The sequence below is a fragment of the Oryx dammah genome, unplaced genomic scaffold (assembly GCF_014754425.2).
Source record: "Oryx dammah isolate SB20612 unplaced genomic scaffold, SCBI_Odam_1.1 HiC_scaffold_18, whole genome shotgun sequence".
Lineage (NCBI taxonomy): Eukaryota > Metazoa > Chordata > Mammalia > Artiodactyla > Bovidae > Oryx > Oryx dammah.
This window is the reverse complement of record NW_024070202.1, coordinates 77,838,938-77,860,930: the sequence shown is the minus strand read 5'-3', so window position 1 is coordinate 77,860,930 and position 21,993 is coordinate 77,838,938. Positions and strand designations below refer to the sequence as shown.

The 21,993-nt window shown below is 43.2% G+C and overlaps 1 protein-coding gene across 1 annotated transcript in view; it reads left to right on the top strand.

Moving 5' to 3' along the window:
* Positions 1 to 21,730, top strand: part of HECW1 (HECT, C2 and WW domain containing E3 ubiquitin protein ligase 1) — a 264,354-nt gene extending 242,624 nt beyond the window's left edge. Inside the window, exons 24-27 of the mRNA XM_040260566.1 lie at positions 4,702 to 4,848; positions 6,432 to 6,546; positions 10,834 to 11,032; positions 17,830 to 21,730. Of these exons, the coding sequence (XP_040116500.1) occupies positions 4,702 to 4,848; positions 6,432 to 6,546; positions 10,834 to 11,032; positions 17,830 to 17,941 (573 nt within the window). The 3' untranslated portion in view covers positions 17,942 to 21,730. The remainder of the gene's footprint in view (positions 1 to 4,701; positions 4,849 to 6,431; positions 6,547 to 10,833; positions 11,033 to 17,829) is intronic.
* The last annotated feature ends 263 nt before the right edge of the window (positions 21,731 to 21,993 follow it).

Sequence of the window (21,993 nt, the reverse complement as noted above, 5' to 3'; positions counted from 1 at the left end):
CCATTTTCCCTCATGAGAACATCAAGAATCAGAAAGCTTCAGTTCAGTTCAGTTCAGTTGCTCAATCGTGTCAGACTCTTTGTGACAGCATGAATCGTATCACGCCAGGCCTCCCTGTCCATCACCAACTCCCGGAGTTCACCCAAACTCATGTCCATCGAGTCGGTGGTGCCATCCAGCCATCTCATCCTGTCATCCCCTTCTCCTCCTGCCCCCAATTCCTCCCAGCAGCAGGGTCTTTTCCAATGAGTCAACTCTTCACATGAGGTGGCCAAAGTATTGGAGTTTCAGCTTCACATCAGTCCTTCCAATGAACACCCAGGACTGGTCTCCTTTAGGATGGACTGGTTGGATCTCCTTGCAGTCCAAGGGACTCTCAAGAGTCTTCTCCAACACCACAGTTCAAAAGCATCAATTCTTTGGCTCTCAGCTTTCTTCACAATCGAACTCTCACATCCATAGATGACCACTGGAAAAACCATAGACTTCACTAGACGGACCTTAGTCAGCAAAGTAATGTCTCTGCTTTTGAATATGCTACCTAGGTTGGTCATAACTTTCCTTCCAAGGAGTAAGAGTCTTTTAAGTTCATGGCTGCAGTCACCATCTGCAGTGATTTTGGAGCCCCCAAAAATAAAGTCTGACACTGTTTCCACTGTTTCCCCATTTATTTCCCATGAAGTGATGGGACCGGATGCCATGATCTTCATTTTCTGAATGTTGAGCTTTAAGCCAACTTTTTCACTCTCCTCTTTTGGTTTCATCAAGAGGCTTTTTAGTTCCTCTTCACTTTCTGCCATAAGGGTGGTGTCATCTGCATATCTGAGGTTATTGATATTTCTCCTGGCAATCTTGATTCCAGCTTGTGCTTCTTCCAGCCCAGCATTTCTCATGATGTACTCTGCATAGAAGTTAAATAAGCAGGGTGACAATAGACAGCCTTGACATACTCCTTTTCCTATTTGGAACCAGTCTGTTGTTCCATGTCTAGTTCTAACCATGTTCCATGTCCAGTTCCTGACCTCCATATAGGTTTCTCAAGAGGCAGGTCAGGTGGTCTGGTATTCCCATCACTTTCAGAATTTTCCACAGTTTCTTGTGACCCACACAGTCAAAGGCTTGGGCATAGTCAATAAAGCAGAAATAGATGTTTTTCTGGAACTCTCTTGGTTTTTCCGTGATCCAGTGGATGTTGGCAATTTGATCTCTGGTTCCTCTGCCTTTTCTAAAATGAGCTTGAACATCTGGAAGTTCACGGTTCAGAAAGCTTAGCAGTATTCTATTTTGGAGATGGTGGAGAGAAACAGGCACTCTGTACAAGAGTGTAGGTGGAAGGAAGCAGAAGTGAAAGGCACCCTGTGATACCTATCCTCATTCTAACTCAGCATCTCTGTCTGGAAATTTGACCTACAAATATGTTCACATGTAGTTGAAAAGACTAATGGATAGCAATCTTCACTGCAGCATTGTTGATCACCACAAAAAAATCTGAACCAATGTAAATGTTCAGCAGTAGAACACTGATGAAATAAATTATAATTCATTCACACATGAAATAGTAGACTAGGAAGATATGTGGTCGGATACCCCAGCCCATCCATTTACATATAAATCATAAACAATAAGACAGGTAGTATAACAATAACAAAGAAAGAATGAGACAGGTCTAAACTGGTATAATCCTGAAGGAAATCAACCCTGAGTATTCGTTGGAAAGACTGATGCTGAAGCTGAAGCTTCAATACTTTGGCCACCTGATGTGAAAAGCCGACCATTGGAAAAAACTCATGCTGGGAAAAGAGAAGGGGGCAGCAGAGGATGAGATGGTTAGATAACATCACTGACTCAATGGACATGAATCTGAGCAAACTCCAGGAGATGATGGATAGAGGAGCCTGGCGTGCTGCAGTTCATGAAGTTGCAAAAAGTCAGACACAACTTAGTGAGTGAATAGCAACAACAAACCACTATAAAACAATGGCCACTGTGTATCTTTAATTAAAAAAAAGAAAAAAAGCTTTGGTATATATGTGACCATGATAATGAACAGTGTATATAATATGCTACTGTTTGGGGAGAGAAACCTGTTTTTCACTGTATGGCTTTTTATAGCTCTTGAATTTTTATTTTCCATGGACACATGTTATCTACTCAAAAGAAATCAAGTAAACTACAAATGACTAAATACATTAAAATTAGAGGAAAAAATAACATTGAAAAGAAAAAGAGCAATCCTTCATGTGTGTATAAGGGAGAAACCTAACAGCTTAGAGAAAGTTGAAAACATTCCCAGTGATAAAAATAAGGATGTGTTATAGATCTAGAATAATGCATTTCCATTTAAGCTTAAGCTGACCCTGTTTCTTTTCAAATGAGGTCGCCAAGAGTGAGGATTCTGGTTTTAGAGAGCTGGGTCACAGCCCTTCTGTCGGCAAGTTACAGAGTGAAGAGCAGACAGACAGATGGACCTGAAAGACACCACCAGCTTTTCCTCAGCGTGTTAGTTAGGATTCAGTTCCACTGCTAATGAAGAGACGCAATGACCCTGCTTAAATTAATAGTTTGTTTTTCTCTTACATGAAAATGTGGAGGCAGGCAACCCAAGGCTTCAGTTCCTAGGCTCCCTTCACCCACAACCTGATGAATATGGCGCCCCCAACCAGCACATCCATGTCTGAAGTAGCAGGACCAAGGAGGAACAGCCCTGCTCTTTAAAGAGACCTCATGAAAGTGCCATACAACACCCCTGCTTGTACGTTATTGGCCAGAATTTAGTTATGCCACATACTTAGAGTCAGGAAATAGTCTCTAACTGGGCAGATAAAAACCAGACGCTCCAAAGGATATGGATCTTGGGTGGTAACTATTATGTTATAATTGGCCAATATTTCATACTTACCAAAGTCACCCGTGTGATCAAATAAAGTAATCAGCAGGCTTCTATAAACTATTTTGTTTGGGTACCTTGCCCATGAGTGCCAAATATATACATATATTTTTAATCTATAACTAAGTACATCTATGGGCTTCCCTAGTGGCTCAGTCGGAGAAGGCAATGGCACCCCACTCCAGTTCCCTTGCCTGGGAAATCCCATGGACAGAGGAGCCTGGTGGGCTGCAGTCCATGGGGTCGTCAAGAGTCGGACACGACTGAGTGACTTCACTTTCACTTTTCACTTTCATGCATTGGAGAAGGAAATGGCAACCCACTCCAGTGTTCTTGCCTGGAGAATCCCAGGGACAGGGGAGCCTGGTGGGCTGCCATCTGTGGGGTCGCACAGAGTCGGACACGACTGAAGCGACTTAGTAGTAGTAGTAGTGGCTCAGTGGTAAAGAATTTGCCTGTCAATGCAGGAGACACAGGTTCGATACCTGGGTCAGGAATATCCCCTGGAGAAGGAAATGGCAACCCACTCCAGTATTCTTGCCTGGAGAATCCAATGGACAGAGGAGCCTAGAGGGGTATAGTCCATGGAGTTGCAAAAGAGTTGGACATGACTTAGCAACTAAACAATAACAGGTATAGTTATGCCTCATTTTTCTTATATTAATCACACTGAGCAGTGAGGCAAACCCCTTAAGCAAATTTAAGATAACTGATGCTTCCCCCTTCAAACACCAACACGTTTTGATAACAGGGTCTAATATGTTACCTGCCTTCTTGCCTTTCAAAACAGTAAAGCACAGATCATAACTTTCCTTGTTAGCTTGTCCTAACAAACATGCATCTCCATACTATGTGGCAACATCATTCTCTCCTTTCTCAAGGTCGAGGTGTCACCCTTCAGCCACCATTATACCTACTGCAGAAACACTCTCCCACCCTCCATTTCTCTTTTGCCAATGATCTGCTGTTGATAGGGAAGATTTGTTTGTTAAGAATGTGATGTAATTGGGACTTGGGTATAGTTAAGGACATTCTAGTCCATTTAGGGGTAACCAAGGCTATGGTTTTTCCAGTAGTCATGTATGGATGTGAGAGTTGGACTGTGAAGAAAGCTGAGCACTGAAGAATTTATGCTTTTGAGCTATGGTGTTAGAGAAGACTCTTGAGAGTCCCATGGACTGCAAGGAGATCCGACCAGTCCATTCTAAAGATCAGTCCTGGGTGTTCTTCGGAAGGACTGATGCTAAAGCTGAAACTCCAGTACTTTGGCCACCTCATACAAAGAGTTGACTCATTGGAAAAGACCCTGATGCTGGGAGGGATTGGGGGCAGGAAGAGAAGGGGACGAGAGAAGGGGACGACAGAGGATGAGATGGCTGGATGGCATCACCGACTCGATGGATGTGGGTTTGGGTGAACTCCAGGAGTTGGTGATGGACAGAGAGGCCTGGCATGCTGCAATTTATGGGGTTGCAAAGAGTCAGACATGACTGAGCGACTGACAGACATGACTGAGCGACTGAACTGAACTGAGGGGCATTTTTCTTTTATTTCTGTTAGGCCTCTTAAGTTTAAGAAACATGCTTCCTCTTTATGTAACAAAACTGTAGTTTTCTAAGGTACTGATGTATCTACTTTAGAACAACCAGAGCCTTTCTAGTAACTTCCAGGAAAGGAGAAAGAACCAAGGAGGTAAAGATGCTGAACTCGTGTAAAGAGAAATTTTTACAAATAGTTCATCCTCTTAAAACTGATCTGTTTCGCTACAAGGTAAAGCAAGTCAACAATCATCATGATCTTTGTTTCCCCGCAAGGTAACGGAGAGGGAGTTAAAATCTGGAGGTGCCAACACGCAGGTCACAGAGAAGAACAAGAAGGAGTATATCGAGAGGATGGTGAGGTGGCGGGTGGAGCGCGGCGTGGTGCAGCAGACCGAGGCACTGGTGCGGGGCTTCTACGAGGTGAGACCCAGCCCGGCAGGGTCTTGTTAGGAGAAGGGAGAGGAAGAACGAGGCATGAAGAGGGCTCAGCTCTATTCACCAGCATGCAGGGAGGACCCCCTGAGGGTGTTGGGAGAGGGGTCAGAGTGCTCTGGGAAACCCAGCTCTTGTGGTCTCACAAAACCTGCGTCAGTGTGGCCCTGCTGAGCCATACGTGAAAACACGTGGCCCATCCTGCCGAGACGCGTGTGTGTTGCATCCCCTTTCATTCAGTGAGATGAAAATGAGTGAAGTGAAGGCACTGGGCGGAATTATCCACTCTGGCTAGATTTTTTATTTTCTTACAGGCAGATCTCTGAGATATTGCAGGTTTAGTTCCAGACCTCAGCAATAAAGCCATTAGCGCAATAAAGCGAGTCACATCAGTTGTTTAGATTCTCAGTGCAATAAAACTTATGCTCATACTATACTGTAGTCTATCAAGTGTGCCACAGTATTATGTCTAAAAAAGCAATCTACATACCTTATTTTAAAAATACTTTATTACTAAAAAAAACTACCCATCATCTCATGACCTCGGGTTGCTGCAAACCTCCAATTTGTGAAAAACGACAAATCTGCAGAGTGCAATAAAGCAGAACACAATCAAAGGAGATATGCCTGTGGTGTCACTTTGTGCCACATAATCCATGCAGAGATGCTAAATCAGGACAGTGACTTATGAAATAAGCTGCACGAAATCACATGTGAAACTTTTGAAAATTATAAAGCACTATAGAATTTAAATAATCTGTCATTCAATAAAAAAGTTTTTTAAAAAGCATCAGAGATCAATAATAATTTTTTAAAAAAGAGGACACCGACAGCTGCTAGGCTTCCTGTTTACCAAAACTTGACATAGTTAGATTTTTCCAGTTTAGAAACAAGGGCTTGGGTGTTTGAAGGTGTTCTTTGCTGCTCTGGTGGAGATCGGAGTGGGTGACTGGCTCATCCACCAGTGTGATTAAAGGAAGTGTCTGCTGCAGGTTTTCAGTGGTACCACATACATTCAGCAGCAAGATGTAAAGCCAGAGCTCAGAGCCCTCTAATCAAGCAGGTCCTCCCAGATCTTTGAAGGAGGGAGGGAAGAAGTGACGGGGAGAAGGGAAGAAAAAGACAATTGTTTTAATATATAAAGTCCATTCCCAGGAAATAAGTCCTAGTTTGTATGTGGAAGAGAGGATTCCTTTTAAGTGAAGTGATAGCACTAATAGCTACTGAATCACTCCATAGCAAATTGGACTTTTTGCCTTTAAAATGTAGTGTTACTGGGAAACTTAAATGTTACTACAGAAAGGCAAGTCAGTCTGGTTCATAACGTCATTCCAGGAGAGAATATCAGAGGTAATGAAAAGCAGGGGACCTTTTTTGAGTTCCTAGTTCATTAAAGCATTGTGCTTCAGAATGTCATGATTTTGAATTTAAACGTGATAACACATTGGGAGAAGGGGGAAAAGGTTGTGAACAGTGATGAGCTTCCCAGCTTAGCCCACAGAAGTGGTAATGATGAATGTAACCTCTCGATAACATTGGGTCTGTAGGCTAAAGCTTAATTTGGATTTCAGGTGGTGGACTCAAGGCTGGTCTCCGTGTTTGATGCCAGGGAGCTGGAGCTGGTGATCGCTGGCACGGCAGAGATCGACCTGGCCGATTGGCGGAACAACGCCGAGTACCGGGGAGGTGAGCGAGAGGGGCTTGTGATGCCTCAGCTCCCACAGACATGATCTATAACTTCTTAAAAAACATTATTGATTTGAAATTGACATAACAACATTAACCATTTCTTTTCTATGTTACATTTTATCATTTTATTTTTTGTTTTTATTGAAATATAGTTGATCTGCAATGTTCTGTTAGTTTCAGGCATGCAGCAAAGTGTTTCAGTCATATGTATATAAATTATATATTCTTTTTTCACATCCTCCTCCAGTACAGGTTATTATAAGATATTGAGTATACAGTTAAAAGTAACCATTTTAAATCCACAAACAATAAATGCTAGAGAGGGTATGGAGACAAGGGGACCCTCCTACACTGTTGGTGGGAATCCAACTTGGTATAGCCAATATGGAGAACAGTATGGAGGTTCCCTAAAAGAGCTAAAAATAGAGTTACCGTATAATCCTACAGTTCTACTCTGGGCATATATCCAGAGAAAAACATGGTCCAAAAAGATACAAGCACCTCAGTGTTCATTGTAGCACTGCTTACAATAGCCAAGGCATGAAAGCAACCTAGATGTCCATCAACGGTGAAATGGATAAAGAAGATGTGTTACATAGAGACAATGGAATATTACTCAGCCGTTAAAAAGAATGAAATAATGCCATTTGCAGCAACATGGATGGACCTAGAGATTGTCGTGCTGAGTGAAGTAAGTCAGACAGAGAAGGAGAAATATCACATAACATCCCTTATATGCGGAACCTAAAAAGAAATACAAATGAACTTATTTACAAAAAAGAAACAGACTTACAGACTTAGAGGAAGAATTTATGGTTGTCAGGGGGGGAGAATGGGCGTAAGAGGTGGTTAGAAAGTGTGGGATCAACATGTACACTCTGCTATATTTAAAGTGGGTAACTGACAAGGACCTACTACACAGCACAGGGAACCCTGGTCAGCGTTACGTGGCGGCCTGGATGGGAAGGGAGTTTGAGTGAGAATGTATACATGTATATGTTTGGCTGAGTCCCTTACTTATCTACCTGAAACTATCACAATATTGTTAATCGGCTACCCCTCGATATAAAGTAAAAAGGAAAAAAAATAACCATTTTAAAGGGAACAGTGCAGCAGCATTTAGTGCATTGCAGATGTGGTACAACCATCCCCTCTCAGTGGTTCCAAATCATTTTCTTTGTTCCGAAGGGAAACCCAGGACCTGTGAATCAGTTGCTCCCCGTTCCTCTCCCTACTCCCCATCCTCAGCAGCCACCAGTCTATGTGGATATACCCGTGCTGGATATTTCATATAAATAGAATTATACTGTTTGGCCTTTGGGGTCTGGCTTCTTTCACTTAGTAAGGTTTGTTTGTGTTATAGTGTGACTCAGTGTTTCATTCCTTTTTATGGCTGAATAATATTCATATATATATATATATATATTCGTATGTTCAGTTCAGTTCAGTCCCTCAGTCATGCCCGACTCTTTGTGACCCCATGGACCACAGCACCCCAGGCCTCCCTGTCCATCACCAACTCCTGGAGTTTACCCAAACTCATGTCCATTGAATCGGTGATTCCATCCAACCATCTCATCCTCTGTCGTCCCCTTCTCCTCCTGCCTTCAATCCCTCCCAGCCAGCATCAGGGTCTTTTCAAATGAGTCAGCTCTTCGCATCAGGTGGCCAAAGTATTGGAGTTTCAGCTTTAACATCAGTCCTTCCAGTGAACACTCAGGACTGATCTCCTTTAGGATGGACTGGTTGTATTTCCTTGCAGTCCAAGGGACTCTCTCTCAAGAGTCTTCTCCAACACCACAGTTCAAAAGCACTAATTATTCGATGCTCAACTTTCTTTATAGTCCAACTCTCACATCCATACATGACTATTGGAAAAACCATAGCCTTGACTAGATGGTCCTTTGTTGGCAAAGTAATGTCTCTGCTTTTCAATATGCTGTTTAGGTTGGTCATAACTTTCCTTCCAAGGAGTTAGCGTCTTTTAATTTCATGGCTACAATCACCATCTGCAGTGATTTGGGAGGCCCCGAAAATAAAGTCGGCCACTGTTTCCCCATCTATTTGCCATGAAGTGGTGGGACTGAATGCTATGATCTTTGTTTTCTTAATGTTGAGCTTTAAGCCAACTTTTTCACTCTCCTCTTTCACTTTCATCAAGAGGCTCTTTAGTTCTTCTTCACTTTCTGCCATAAGGGTGGTGTCATCTGCATATCTGAGGTTATTGATATTTCTCCTGGCAATCTTGATTCCAGCTTGTGCTTCTTCCAGCCCAGCATTTCTCATGATGTACTCTGCATAGAAGTTAAATAAGCAGGGTGACAATATACAGCCTTGACGTACTCCTTTTCCTATTTGGAACCTGTCTGTTGGTCCATGTCCAGTTCTAACTGTTGCTTCCTGACGTGCATACAGATTTCTCAAGAGGCAGGTCAAGTGGTCTTTCCCATCTCTTTCAGAATTGTCCAGAGTTTATTGTGACCCACACAATCAAAGGCTTTGGCATCTTCAATAAAGCAGAAATAGATGTTTTTATGGAACTCTCTTGCTTTTTCCATGATCCAGCGGATGTTGGCAATTTGATCTCTGGTTCCTCTGCCTTTTCTAAAACCAGCTTGAACATCTGGAATGTCACGGTTCGTGTATTGCTGAAGCCTGGCTTGGAGAATTTTGAGCATTACTTTACTAGCATCTGAGATGAGTATGTAGTGACAATATAAATATAAAATAATATCACTTTTGAAGACTACAAAAAACAGCCTTATTTCAGTACACGGGCAGAGTAGGTTCTAGTCCATGCTTTCTCCCCTCCACCCCCCACCCTCCGTTTCCAACCTGGACTTTCCTTCAGGCGACAGTAACCCCCAGGTCATCCTTGGTGTAACTCGGTATAGGTGTGTATCAGACAACACCGCCGACCACGGGCCAGCTCTGGAGCTGGGTCACGTGCTGCTGGGAAAGTGTCTTCTGCCTCCTGTAGAACTGAAGCCCTCCTCACCTCCATCCTGATTTGTTGTAACAATTCTGTCATCTCTCCAAATCCCATGTCTAATTCCTCCTAACTCTTCACCTTCACACTGCCAAATGTCTTCCCGAAACATTCTTTTCATCAGGCCATTTACCAACCCACAAAACAAGCAAGCTCTTTATCACTTAGAGAAGTGGTCTTTGAAAGATTTTTTATGCTCAAAACCCTTTCCTCACATAAAATATTGCAGAGAAACTCCTATCAAAACGATAGAGGGTGAGCCAGGAGCCCACCATCTCAGCCCCTCTGCTTTCCCCGATACACTCAGCCATGTAGGAGGAAACTTCTGTGGAACTGCTAGGCCCTTCCTGGCTTGGAAGGAAAGCCACCAACCTAAGGTGTCAGGTAACAGTGTCTCTGCCTAGCTATCAAGGCCTCTAAGCCCCCAGTAGGGTCCCTTCTGTCCTCACCAGCAACCGCTCTCTGCTGGTCTAGTCAGCTTGCTGTTCCCTGCATATTTATTCTTCATTCTCATTATAGCCCCTCCTCCACTCACACAAGCCTTCACATGCTTAACTCACACCTCTAAGGTGAGTTACACTTTCCGTTTGATGAAGCTTTCCTTCTTTCTGCCCCAGCCCAGCCTTCTTTCTTCATCTTTGAGTCCTTCATGCACTTGCAGTCCATCATTTTCCTTCAGCGACTGCCCCAAGCCTGTTTCCGTACTGTCCTGTGAGGCCCCATACTCCTTCCATGGGCCCAACTCCTCTCGGGCCTGGGCTGGCCAGAGCACAGCAGCTCTAAGCACAGGCTGCGGGGAGAGCCCAGCATCTCCCATTCACCAAGACTGACATTCACCTTTCTTAAGTCCTAGATGCTCCCACAGTACGTGGTTACCCAGAGCTAAGATATCAGAACAAAGACAATATGAGGAAATATCCTATTTGTAGAGGGTCTTGTCTCTTCAGAACCCCAAGGATCTCTGCCAGGCCTCACCACTCATTGTGTACATTTATCTCAGGCAGGAAAGTGACTCCTAGGGGCCCAGTTGTTTAAATAGAAAGCAGACATCTCTGAGGACATCCCTGAGAACATAAAACCTTTTTGTAAAAATGCCTCTTTTCTCAATTGGCTTTTGTTTTTGAACTTGACTCAGTTACACAAATTGTCTCAGACCTACCTGAAGGCCACCGCTAGAGAAATGAGCAGATCTAGAGCAGCTGTTGAGTTCTTAGCACGCCTGATGTGTATTTCATCTCCCCCCACCCCTCCTCCCCTCTCCACATCCTCTCCGTCTCCCTCCTGCTTCCGCTCAGGTTATCATGATGGGCATCTTGTGATCCGCTGGTTCTGGGCTGCGGTGGAGCGTTTCAACAATGAGCAGAGACTCAGATTACTGCAGTTCGTCACAGGAACATCAAGTGTGCCCTACGAAGGCTTTGCAGCCCTGCGAGGAAGCAACGGGCTTCGGCGTTTCTGCATAGAGAAGTGGGGGAAAATTACATCTCTTCCCAGGTATGGAGCTCCCACCCCCCGCTTCAGGAAACCTGCTGAAGAAGGCCAAGTACGCTGTGTTATTTGAGCTTGAGAGCTCATCCGTTGGGATGGAATTCTTTCCTACTGCCCAGTGTATTGTTCTGAATCATCAGTGAAAGGTGTGGGGGAGAAGTCTCAGGGAAGCGCATTCAGGTCATACGCCTAGTCATTTTTTGATAATTGATGGTATTGGGGTTATTGGTTTCATGGTCCATGGGTCAGTTGTATGAAGCCCAAAGTGGCCCTTCCAGCCCTGAGTCTGCAGTTCTGTTGTTACTGACCAAGGTTCTTGGACTCTTTAATCTATAGAAATTATAGAAAGAGACTAGAAATCTATAGAAAGAGGCTAGATGAGAAATTCAGGCAGAGGCTTCTCCAACTGCAGCCTGAGGAAGGGAGAACAAGCAATAGGTCCCTTTGCTCACTCCAGTGAGCTGGTCGCTTAAATGCCGTGGGGTGGGGGCTGATGGGTGGGTCAGGCTGGAGCAATGGCTTAGGTGGTCTGCCCACCCCCTTGGTAGCGCTGTGCACCGTCCCCCACTTTTGTTCTCAGCACCTCAGACATGGCAATTGGGTTTTGGCCTTTTTGTCTCTTATTGTTCATATTAACCCCCTGGCTGCGCATTATGTGCAGTTATTTTTAGTTTCTTTGTGTTCTGTTGCTGGAGGAGATGTTCGTCCAGGTGCAAATATTGAAGTAAATGGTTCCAGGTCCCAGCCTGTCTCACTAGGGCATATCACTTGATACACAGGGAATTATGTACATATTATGTTTTTCTACTGTTTTAAAACATGTGCAGACAAAACCATATGTATCTTGGGTCTCTACAATGGCTTCTATACAGTAAGCTATCAAGAAAATTATTGTGTGATAATGCAGAAAAGGAGGCACTAGAGCTCCAGGCAGTTCAGCAGAATCTTTTCCCTGCGCCATGAGTTTTCATCCCAACACTTCCTCCGTGCTTTCTGTGCCACTTTGGATGGCATATTCTCCTGCTCAGTGAAATAAGGAGCACTAAAGAGAGGCTTCTGTGAGGCTACTAAAGTCATAAATCCTGCTCAGCAAATAGAAGAAAAGATCAATCCACATTACTCTCTTCTACTGTGATATTTTCTAATTGTAAGAGAAGATTCATATTTAATTCAGCTCTGTTTCTACATGGCCTCTGAGATGCTTTGCTAATCCCTTTTGTGGCAGGATTTATTGAACTATAATTTTTATCTCGCTTTCCTAGTCTTTATAGCATCCTGGAGATAATTCATGCTGAGCATAGGAGGCCCAGGAAACAGAGCACGTGCCCCGCTGGTTAATAACAGCCTGAAGCCTTGGGCTCTTTCAGCCCTGTCTTCACCCAGTTAAATCAGCAGACCCTCAGTGCTCATTTGCATGGTTCTGCTGACAGCTGAGCCTCCTGAATGAAGTCTGGCAAGAAAATCAGGCTCAAAAGGCAAGATTTTCATTTGTTGAGTTTAATGATAGGTTTGAAGGATGAGGTTCTTTGGAAGCATTTTGTTCTTACTTCAAAGACTTGAGTTTGAGTCACATTTGGTGATATCCTACTCCCAGAGTGAGCACCTCAGTGTGCCTGTGGACTGGGATAAGGGGGCGTGGCTGAGCTACACAATGCACCTGCCCAGAGGGGCTGAGTCTAGGGAGGAGCAGAACCAGACGGTGCGTAGTTACAACCCCAGTTGGAATCAGAGGAGAGCAAAGAAGAGACAGTAAAAGCAGGGATGCTATGAGGTTGTAGGACAGAGGCCTAATCCTGACTGAATTGACAGGAGAAGATGTCACAGAGAAGCTGGCATTCAGGTGAGTCGTGAGGGACAAGGAAGGGCAGAGGGAATTCCAGGCTGGAGCAACAGCAAGAGCAAGGCCTGGAGGTGGAAAGGTCAGCTGTGTTCAGGAAGGAGCGCCAAGCAGGCATGGAGGACAAGGTGTCTAACGTGACATTTGCAGCGGACATCATTGAGAGAGCAAGTTTGGTGGGCCACAGAGAGAAGACCCCAGTGAAGAGTCTGTACTATTATTTAGGAAACAGAAGTCGTTGCTTTTGTCACTGAGGTCAGAAATGGAGTCTAATTACATATATGCTCTGGGAAGCCTTGAAATTTGTATTAATCCTATTAACCCACACAGAGAACTAATAGAGGGGGCATCAGCTTATGAAAAGGAAATGGCAGCCCACTCTAGTACTCTTGCTTGGAAAATCCCAACAACAGAGGAGTCTGACAGACTACAGTCTATGGGGTCTCAAAAGAGTCAGACATGACTGTGCAACAAGAACAACACTGACCTTCTGAACAGGCTCTGCACATCTGGGCTAAGGCATCCCTAAAAATGTTGCTGTGCTTCGAGCCCCAGAGAGGGTTCCTGGGGGAAGCAGGGACTTCATCCTGGGCCAGAAGAGCCCCAGGAAGTGCTGAGAGGCCTCCAAGAGGACAGTGAAAATGACCCTCTGAGTATGAACCCCCAACTAGTCTCCATTGTGTCTTCTGAAGATTCAAGAACCTGGAAAGTGTCACCTAGGGTGGAGAGAAAGAAATAGCCTCTGAATTCCAAGAATGGTAGTTCGGAAAGACCTGGCCAGGCCACGTGGCAGGTGGCAAAAGCCCAGGCAAGCAGGAGAGCCAAGCACTCATGGGTTGATCCAGGGCTCTCCAGAGACTGTGAGCCTTGCATGCACTGCCCACACTCTGAGGAGAGATGTTCTAGGCTGCCTTCTCCTCAGATCTTCCCTCTAGAAAGACAGCTGGCCTCCTAGATGAGAGAGCCAAATAGCATCACACAAAGCCATGCATCAGTCCAAGTCCTTGCCTTCCAGAGTGTGTGGGGGTTAGAACAAAGACTCTGGGACAGGGTTATAGTTTTACAAAGCCTGGTGAAAAAACTTCATAAATCACCATCGCTAGAGCATAGCAGGGGTGGGATGGTCACTGGGGCTAAGGTCAAGGAGCTGGCAGGCCAGGGCTCTGAGCAGTCAGCCATGTGGACTCAGAAGCTACACAGTATGGTGGGAAGACCTGAAATAGAAAACATTTAAGCCAATTACCAGGAATGTTAACCAGTGTGTTCCTTAGGAGGTCAGAAGGCGTGGAAGGTAGATCTAGATCACTGTGGTCAAACATGTTTAACACAGAGAGAGGGTCCCTTTACACCCCAACCTAGTTTAAGCAGGCATACTCCTGAGTATATATCCGAAATACTAGTTCTTCAAAACAGTTGGTGTTTAATTGCTAAGTCGTGTCTGACTCTTTTGCAAACCCTTGGACTGTAGCCCGCCAGGTTCCTTTACTGGAGTGGGTTGCCATTTCCCTCTGCAAGGGATCTTCCTGACCCAGGGATCGAGCCCATGTCTCCTGCACTGGCAGGTGGATTCTTAACCATTGAGCCACTATACCTCATCCTTATTATCTATAGGTAGTACTCTGTATTTTCTACCCTGTCCTATTTGTTAAAATAAAATGCCAAACAAAACTTGTAGTTTGAAGAAAAAAATTTGCCTAAATGGCATGAGATTCAGGGGAGCAGAAATTTTTGATCAAAAAATTGAAAAGTAATGATCTAGAATTGGCAATGGGGAGTGAAAAAAGTATTAATCCATCCATAGCCCAGAATGCAGCCAGGTGAACAACGGCTGTCTCCACTCATGAGGGCTGAGAATGCTAGGGCCTGTAGGCCAGACCAAAAGATGGGAGAGTTTCCTTACTGTGAAACTTGGTAAGGAAAAGCTTGGAAGGAAAGAAGACTTGGGAGCTGGTCAGGGTAGACACAGCACAGGCAGTGTGGAAATAGAGTAAAGGAGAGGAGGAAAGCTTAGGGGGTTACATTTCAAGTATGGATGAGAAAAACAGAATTATGAGTCAGGAGCAGGTGAACCGGACTAAAATTCTAATACGAACATGTTTCACTGCAGAGGTAAACTGAGCCCAAGCCCAGGATGGAGGTGGAGACCTGGTTAAGTTAGTATTGGCTTACTCTATAGTGATGGTTTGTGAGGGTGGAGGCAGGGAAGATTTTGTCCCCTAGGGGACATTTAGCAATGTCTGGAGACATTTTTGGTAGTTGGGTAGGGGTTCTCCTGGCCTCTATCAGGGAGGGGCCAAGGATGCTGCTGAACACCTACAAGACATGGGAAAGCCCCTCCTGGTAAAAAGTCATCAAGCTCCAAGTATCAGTGGTGCCTGAAGCCCTGCTCTCTAGGCTGACTGGCTACAAAGGAGGCATGAGGGAGCCATTGGGAGTCCCTGTGAAGAACTGACAGCCACTGAGAAATTGTCCAGAAGTGAAAGGAGAGAGATGTTCATAGGAAGAGCTGTCAAATGTTTCAATGAGCTTGGGGAGGTGGGCATAGAGAATGCACCTCTGGATGGGGGAATCAAGAGGTTATTGACAAATTTGGAAAAGAGTAGATTCAGCAGTTATAGAGTGAGAACCTGCCTGGTGACTGAAGCTGCAGCTGGGGAGTGGAAGAAGATGACATGAAAAGGAGACACGAGGGCTTCCCTGGCAGTCTAGTGGTTAAGACTCCACACTTTCACTGCAGGGGACATGAGTTCGATCCCTGGTCGGGGGACTAAGGTCCCAAAAGCCAGGTGGTGTGGCCAGAAAAGGAAAAAAAAAAGACACAATTTAAGTAACTGACCTCACAACTGGCTATACAGCCAGCTACAGTGGGTAGTGATGCTGCCCCTTTTTGTTATAATATTTACTCTTAACCAACCTTAAAGTGGTCTCTATTGCAGAGAAGCAAGACTGACTTCAGCCCTATCTTGGTCCACATTTTGATCAAAAACTTGGAAAACACTGAGGAGATAGGGACATGAATTGTGTAGATGACATGGATTAGAAGTATCACAGATAATACTGTGATGGATTACAATCCAAATCCAGCATGATCTCAAAATGCTGGAACCCCAGAATAATACTGACAGAGTGCAGTCTGACCCAGCACAACTGATCAGATCCAGTGGAGTTCCAAAATGTCAACTGCACAAATACGAGATGAGGACAGTTCATTTGCCAGCAGGCAGGTGGAAAAAGCCAAGAGTCTGAAGTCCTCACAAGGGGGACACAGTTCCTAAAATCATGATTGCAACTGTGTTTGCATTATTAAGAAACTCTGATGCTTAAATGGTGATTCATGGTTTACGAAAGGCACTTGCGTGTACTCTATTCTCACACCAACCCTATGATGTGCACAAAGCATGTATTATTACCCCATTTTACAAGTGAGGAAACTGAGGCCCACAAAGACTCACTGACTTTCCCAAGGTTGTAAAACTAGTCAGTGACTGGACTGCGATCAGAATAGAGGCCTTCCAAAGTCTGGTCCTGTGCTGTCTCCATGCCCTACCTCACCTGAGAGCACACTCCCAGTGCCCAGGGAATGATGTACTCAGGTCCTTGGTGCTGTCAGACGACATACAGGGCAACGGGGACTTAGGAACGCAGAATCCAATTGTGATTTGATAATGCTTTTCATTCTAGATTACTGACTAAGATGTATCAATATTTAAGAGCTAACCAAGGCTATAGATGAATGCAGTAAGAGCAGCTCTTGTTCACACTAGGTCTTGAAGCAGTGCCATTTGCTAAAGTTTCAGTTTATTTCCAGAAATTAACTTCTATAGAATCAATCAGATCCAAACTGTTTTGTAAATAGATGATTTTTTTTTCTGTATTATTTCCACTCATGAGTGATAGTTAAAATGACCAGATAAAGAAAACCAAGAAGATACTGTCTGCCTGTATCCTGCCCCTGACTTTTGGAATTCAGTTCCAAAAGTACACTTGGCATTTTTCTGTCCCTCTTAACTTAGTTGGGCTTCCCTGGTGGCTCAGTTGGTAAAGAATCTGCCTACAATGTTGGAGACCGAGGTTCAAGCCCTGGGTTGGGAAGATCCCCTGGAGAAGGGAATGGCTACCCACTCCAGTATTCTTGCCTAGGAAATCCCGTCGACAGAGGAGCCTGGGCAGAGGGTTACAGTCCATGGGTCACAAGAATCAGATCTGACTTAGAAACTAAAGCACCACCACCACCACCACCAATTAAGTTGGTTAGCAGGGTGTGGTCCTGGTCCACACATTGGCACATGGCTGGGGAAGTCATTCTTCACCTAGGCCAGACACTGGCCCGAGGATGAAAAACATGATGAAATAAGCAGAACCCAGGACAGGTGGCACTGGGATGCTGCTGGCCCCCAGGAAGGATTATCCCACAAATGCAGCCGTTCTTGGAAATGCAGCATCTTTGCTCCAGATTACACAAGCCCCACTGTGAACTGTAAAGGAGTCAGACCGTCTCCAGGACACACCTGCCTTGATGGAGCATTGGGTCTCAGAGTTCCAGGATGTCCATTGGCACCTCTAAGTCAATACACAGGGTTTACAGAAGCCCAGAAATCAGAGTTGGGCAGGGAGACTTGGGAATATGACTCTGATACTAATTATGTTTTCTGCCTCCTTCACCGACCACATCCAGCTTCATCTCTTAATTGTAGAATGTCACTGTTTTGCTAGTACAGTGCTAGTATAGTGTGGTTTGCTTCCAAATGCAGACTCCCCCAGTTCTAGGTATTCTAGTCCCGTAACTGTTCTGTTCACACCTGGAAGGCTGTGGTTCTTTGCAGCGTGTGCATGGTGGGGCTAAAACACAGTTCCACTCCCTTTTGATTCGCTTTTTGATTCACAGATTCAGACTGATCACAGAACTAGCCAAGCCAGTTGTATCACTGAAACAAACACTTTGACCAGCCTTTTCTCCCCCATTCAGGGCACACACGTGCTTCAATCGATTGGATCTTCCACCTTATCCCTCGTACTCCATGTTGTATGAAAAGCTGTTAACGGCAGTAGAAGAAACCAGCACCTTTGGACTTGAATGAGAAACTGGCAACTTCCCTGACATTTTCCTGGCCAATGACATCATCCTTTCCCTTTCCCTGAATCAACTATCCTTTGGTTTTGGTATTCTGTGATTTTCATTTTCAAACCAAATCAGGATTGACGAGCTGTGCATGAAGAATTGCCTTCTTCTAAGATCTAACCTTCAGGCTTATCTCCTCTACTTTCAATGAACTGCTAGCCTGTATGCAATATTTAAAAAAACAGCTGTCTCAAGGTCTGTGTATATCTCCGCATACCTCCATTACTAACAATGAAATATGAATGCAAGTTATGCTACACTTGACCAAATGGTAATAAATGTTTACTTCCATTTCTATGATTTAAGGGGAAATTTGAGCATAAGCATTCCAAGCTTTTCTATACCCATGTGTTCTGAGCAGAACCACCATTTGTTTTTATAATTTCTAACAACCAACTTCAGAATAGGAGCTGATCAACTCTTTCTTTTCTTCCCATTCTACTTTTCCCTGGGCATCCAATCCATCCAAAAACAGCAGTGGCTAAACCGAAAGTTTGATATATTCAACTCATGATTTGTATGTGGCATCGGCCCAATCAACTGGAACTAGCCTAGACATATGGTGCAAATACCACACTTTCCAACCAATAATAACAGCAGAAAAACACCTCCTGCTGATGCAATGCCGGGCATCCCAATGGTTATGGGGATTATGGTTCGACTTGAGTTCAGAGAAGTCTGGGGCTGGGGACACACCCCCTGTGAACACCCACCACCCAAGAAGCACAAACTTGTGCACACGTCCAAGAAGGAGATGGCATTATGTAGCATAAACAACAAGGCTTCTGCCCCCATGATGTTGTATAGAAATGTTGAAGCAAACAGGAGAAAGGGGAAAAGGACATCAGGATGAATTAGAAGGACATATTCAGTTGCTCTGAATACCTGGGTTCTGTACTGTTTTATTTTGCTTTGTTTGATCACAAGTCTCTTTCCCAGAGGGGGAAAAAAATGTCCTGATAATCTCATGACTTCCATTCAAGCCAAGTAATTACTTGTTTGGCAAACGTTTGTTTCAACTTTGATAGCATTTTTATTTTTCATGTTTACTTTTCCGTTTTTCTTCACCATGGTGTTCAAATTCCTTCATATCTGATTGTCCACAGGGACCACACTAAATCAGAAGCTGCAGAGAGCGATGGTGCTTGTTAGGGATCAAGGGCAAAATAATACATTTCCTTCCTCCATAGCAATCCTCCTGGAGCAGAGACCTAAGCCCTCAAAGGCACACCAATTTCTGTCAAATAGGGATCCAGTTTCTTTTAGCATTCAGCAAAGAGATGTCTCAGTAAATGTAGTGTTTCAGAGTAATAGTTGCAGGCTCCAGAGACAGCCTGACCTCTTGATTACATTTGGAAGACACCCAAACATGATGGTCATTTGCTATTTTTCTAATGTTGTTGTCCATGTCGTCTTAAATATGTTGTAAATGAAAGTGTTTTTCTTCACTGGGAAAAAAAATGTTGAAATGTTACATTGTTGTTCTTCAGTATATATTAAACAAGGGGAAAATGTGAGAAACATGGGCAAGTGAATTTCATCTGGAACCATGTCTTGTATTCATGTTGGTTTGTGTCCAGACCATGCATCAGTTGTGTTCCCTGCCCTCCATAAGGAAACATTCCTTTAGTAGGAATTCGAATGCCCAGCACTCCTAGCTGCTGTGTACCTGTGGTCCATCAAGGAATATGTATGTTACAGAAATCTGGCCTTCTGTTATTGTCTACAAAGAATATTTACTGACATAGGATGATGGAATGTGTAAGTTCCATAATGCAGAATCTGAGGGATCTGTATCATTCAGGACATGTCTCAGCATCTGGAAAGTCATGGATTCCAGTGGAGCTATTATTTATAAAATCAGGACATAAGGATGTTGCAAATTATTTCACCATCCTATATAGAAGAGCATTTTTAGTAAAGGGAGCATCTTTCATTTTTAGAACTTGGTGTTTGATATATGTAAATACTTGTTAATTCAAACATTCAGTTCTTTTTTTTAGGACTCATATGTTAGGCTTTGGCAAAAGAGAAAGCTGTTCCAAAATGGAGCCTGTTCCCAGGAATCTTCACAATTAACATAAATATCTAATTAAGCTGTTAATAGATAAACTGATGTCTATTCTCCCCAGTACAGAAGGAACAAGGTATCCTAGAAGATATATATACATAGAAAACTTAGACATGAATGGTTTTCAACTAATATCTCCTTATTCCTACTGTCCTGCCCAATGCCATGGTTCAGATATATCCCAGGAGCATTACAGGAACAGTATTTCATAAGAGTATGAAATTCCAGAAAGAAATACTGGTGTCAGAGTCCCTGAAAAATGTGAAGTATGCTTAATAGGGTCCCAGTTTCCCTTACAGCCTTGCACAGACTCCCTGAGGAATGAAGACAAAGACGACAGACAGTTGTTATGGAAAGATCTTTATTTCTCTTTGTTCCAGATTATGTTTTGTTACTTAATATATGTATAACATTATATATATATATATATGTAATTACATGTATAACAAAACAGCTATATGACTCAATTATGCTCTTAATGTTACCATATGGAGGTGCAAACCACCCCAAATCATATAATTCATAATGAGCAAGATAGATCTCACCCATTTGTTACCATGTATAATTTATTTTTAAAGTATTTGTTTTCTCCATGGAGGCACATTATAAAATTAACCACTTTTAAACCACACTTTCCCTAAAACAAGATCTTTTAAAGCTATTTTTTAGTAAGAGTATATTACCTTTAATTGGGGAACAAAAAAAAGTAAATGAGAGAACACTTATGTGTCAGTTTGAAAAATGCTTCAAAAATAATATGAAGTATTATAATAATTTTGTGTATGTTCCATTTTATTCTATTATATGAAAATGATAATCCAAAAATAGAAATGGACTCTACAGATTCAAGAGAAGTGCTATAAAGCTACTGATTTCTTTGTAATTCCTATGTCTATAAGTTGACCGTGGTTGTGAAAATTTTTTACTACCATCACAATTGTCATTCAAAGAGAAAATTAAGAAAAAGAGGTATACGGTTTGTTGGCAGGCTTTAAATATACAGAATCTCAATCTTTCTCTCTTCTATCACATGATCATATGTCATTTAACAGTAAGTGCATTTGTATGACCAGCCCACAAGCTGGACCTTCCAGAACAGTTCTAATGTTAGATCTGTGGCACCATCAGTCCACGTGTCAAACCACGTGTCCCAAATTTGGGTTCAGAAAATTTCTCAGTTGCCACAAATGTTTTCCCAGTCAAGGTAAAACACTTTCAAATGAAAATAGTTAGAACTTTACATAACAAATGTGGTGCTTTATTATTATTATTACTATTATGTACTTCAGTGTTCATTCTTAAAACTACTGCAATACTATATCATCAAAGTCTGGGATGGATGTTCCAACCATCATAAGGTCCAAAAGAGAACATGTTATTTTCCTGTTAGTGACATGTAGTCCCTTTGTTCTAGTAGAAAAAAAAAAAGGTGCCTAGAGGTAGTATTTAGAGTAAATATTGTTCCATTAGCCTACTTCTTGCAGCTTCCAATTTACCTAAAGAAATGTCTATAATGATTTTGTTCAAGTCTTTGTTCTAGACAATAGCAGGAGAAGTCCTTGTTCTTGGGCTGATTTTGCTTCCATCGACAAGAGAAATGTCACATAACACTCAGGCCAAGCTTTCTCTTCCATCCTACCACCTTCAAGGAATGTCAATAAACACTTTGGTATGGCATTGTGTGTGCTCCTTATTGCAAACAGAAGGCTAGGGTCATGCACAACAATTTGTATCATGCCTCTGCTCTCATTGAGTATAGGCAATAAAACGACACAGGAGACTACCAGCTGCTATGGTAAGTACTCCCCTGGGAAAATTATTTATCAAAAAAGCATAATAATGTACTCACAAGCCGTGAATAAAGGGACAGGTTTTGTAACAAATTCCTGGTGTATGCCATTTAGAATGGCACACAAAGTGTGAAATTAAGGAGTGACCTT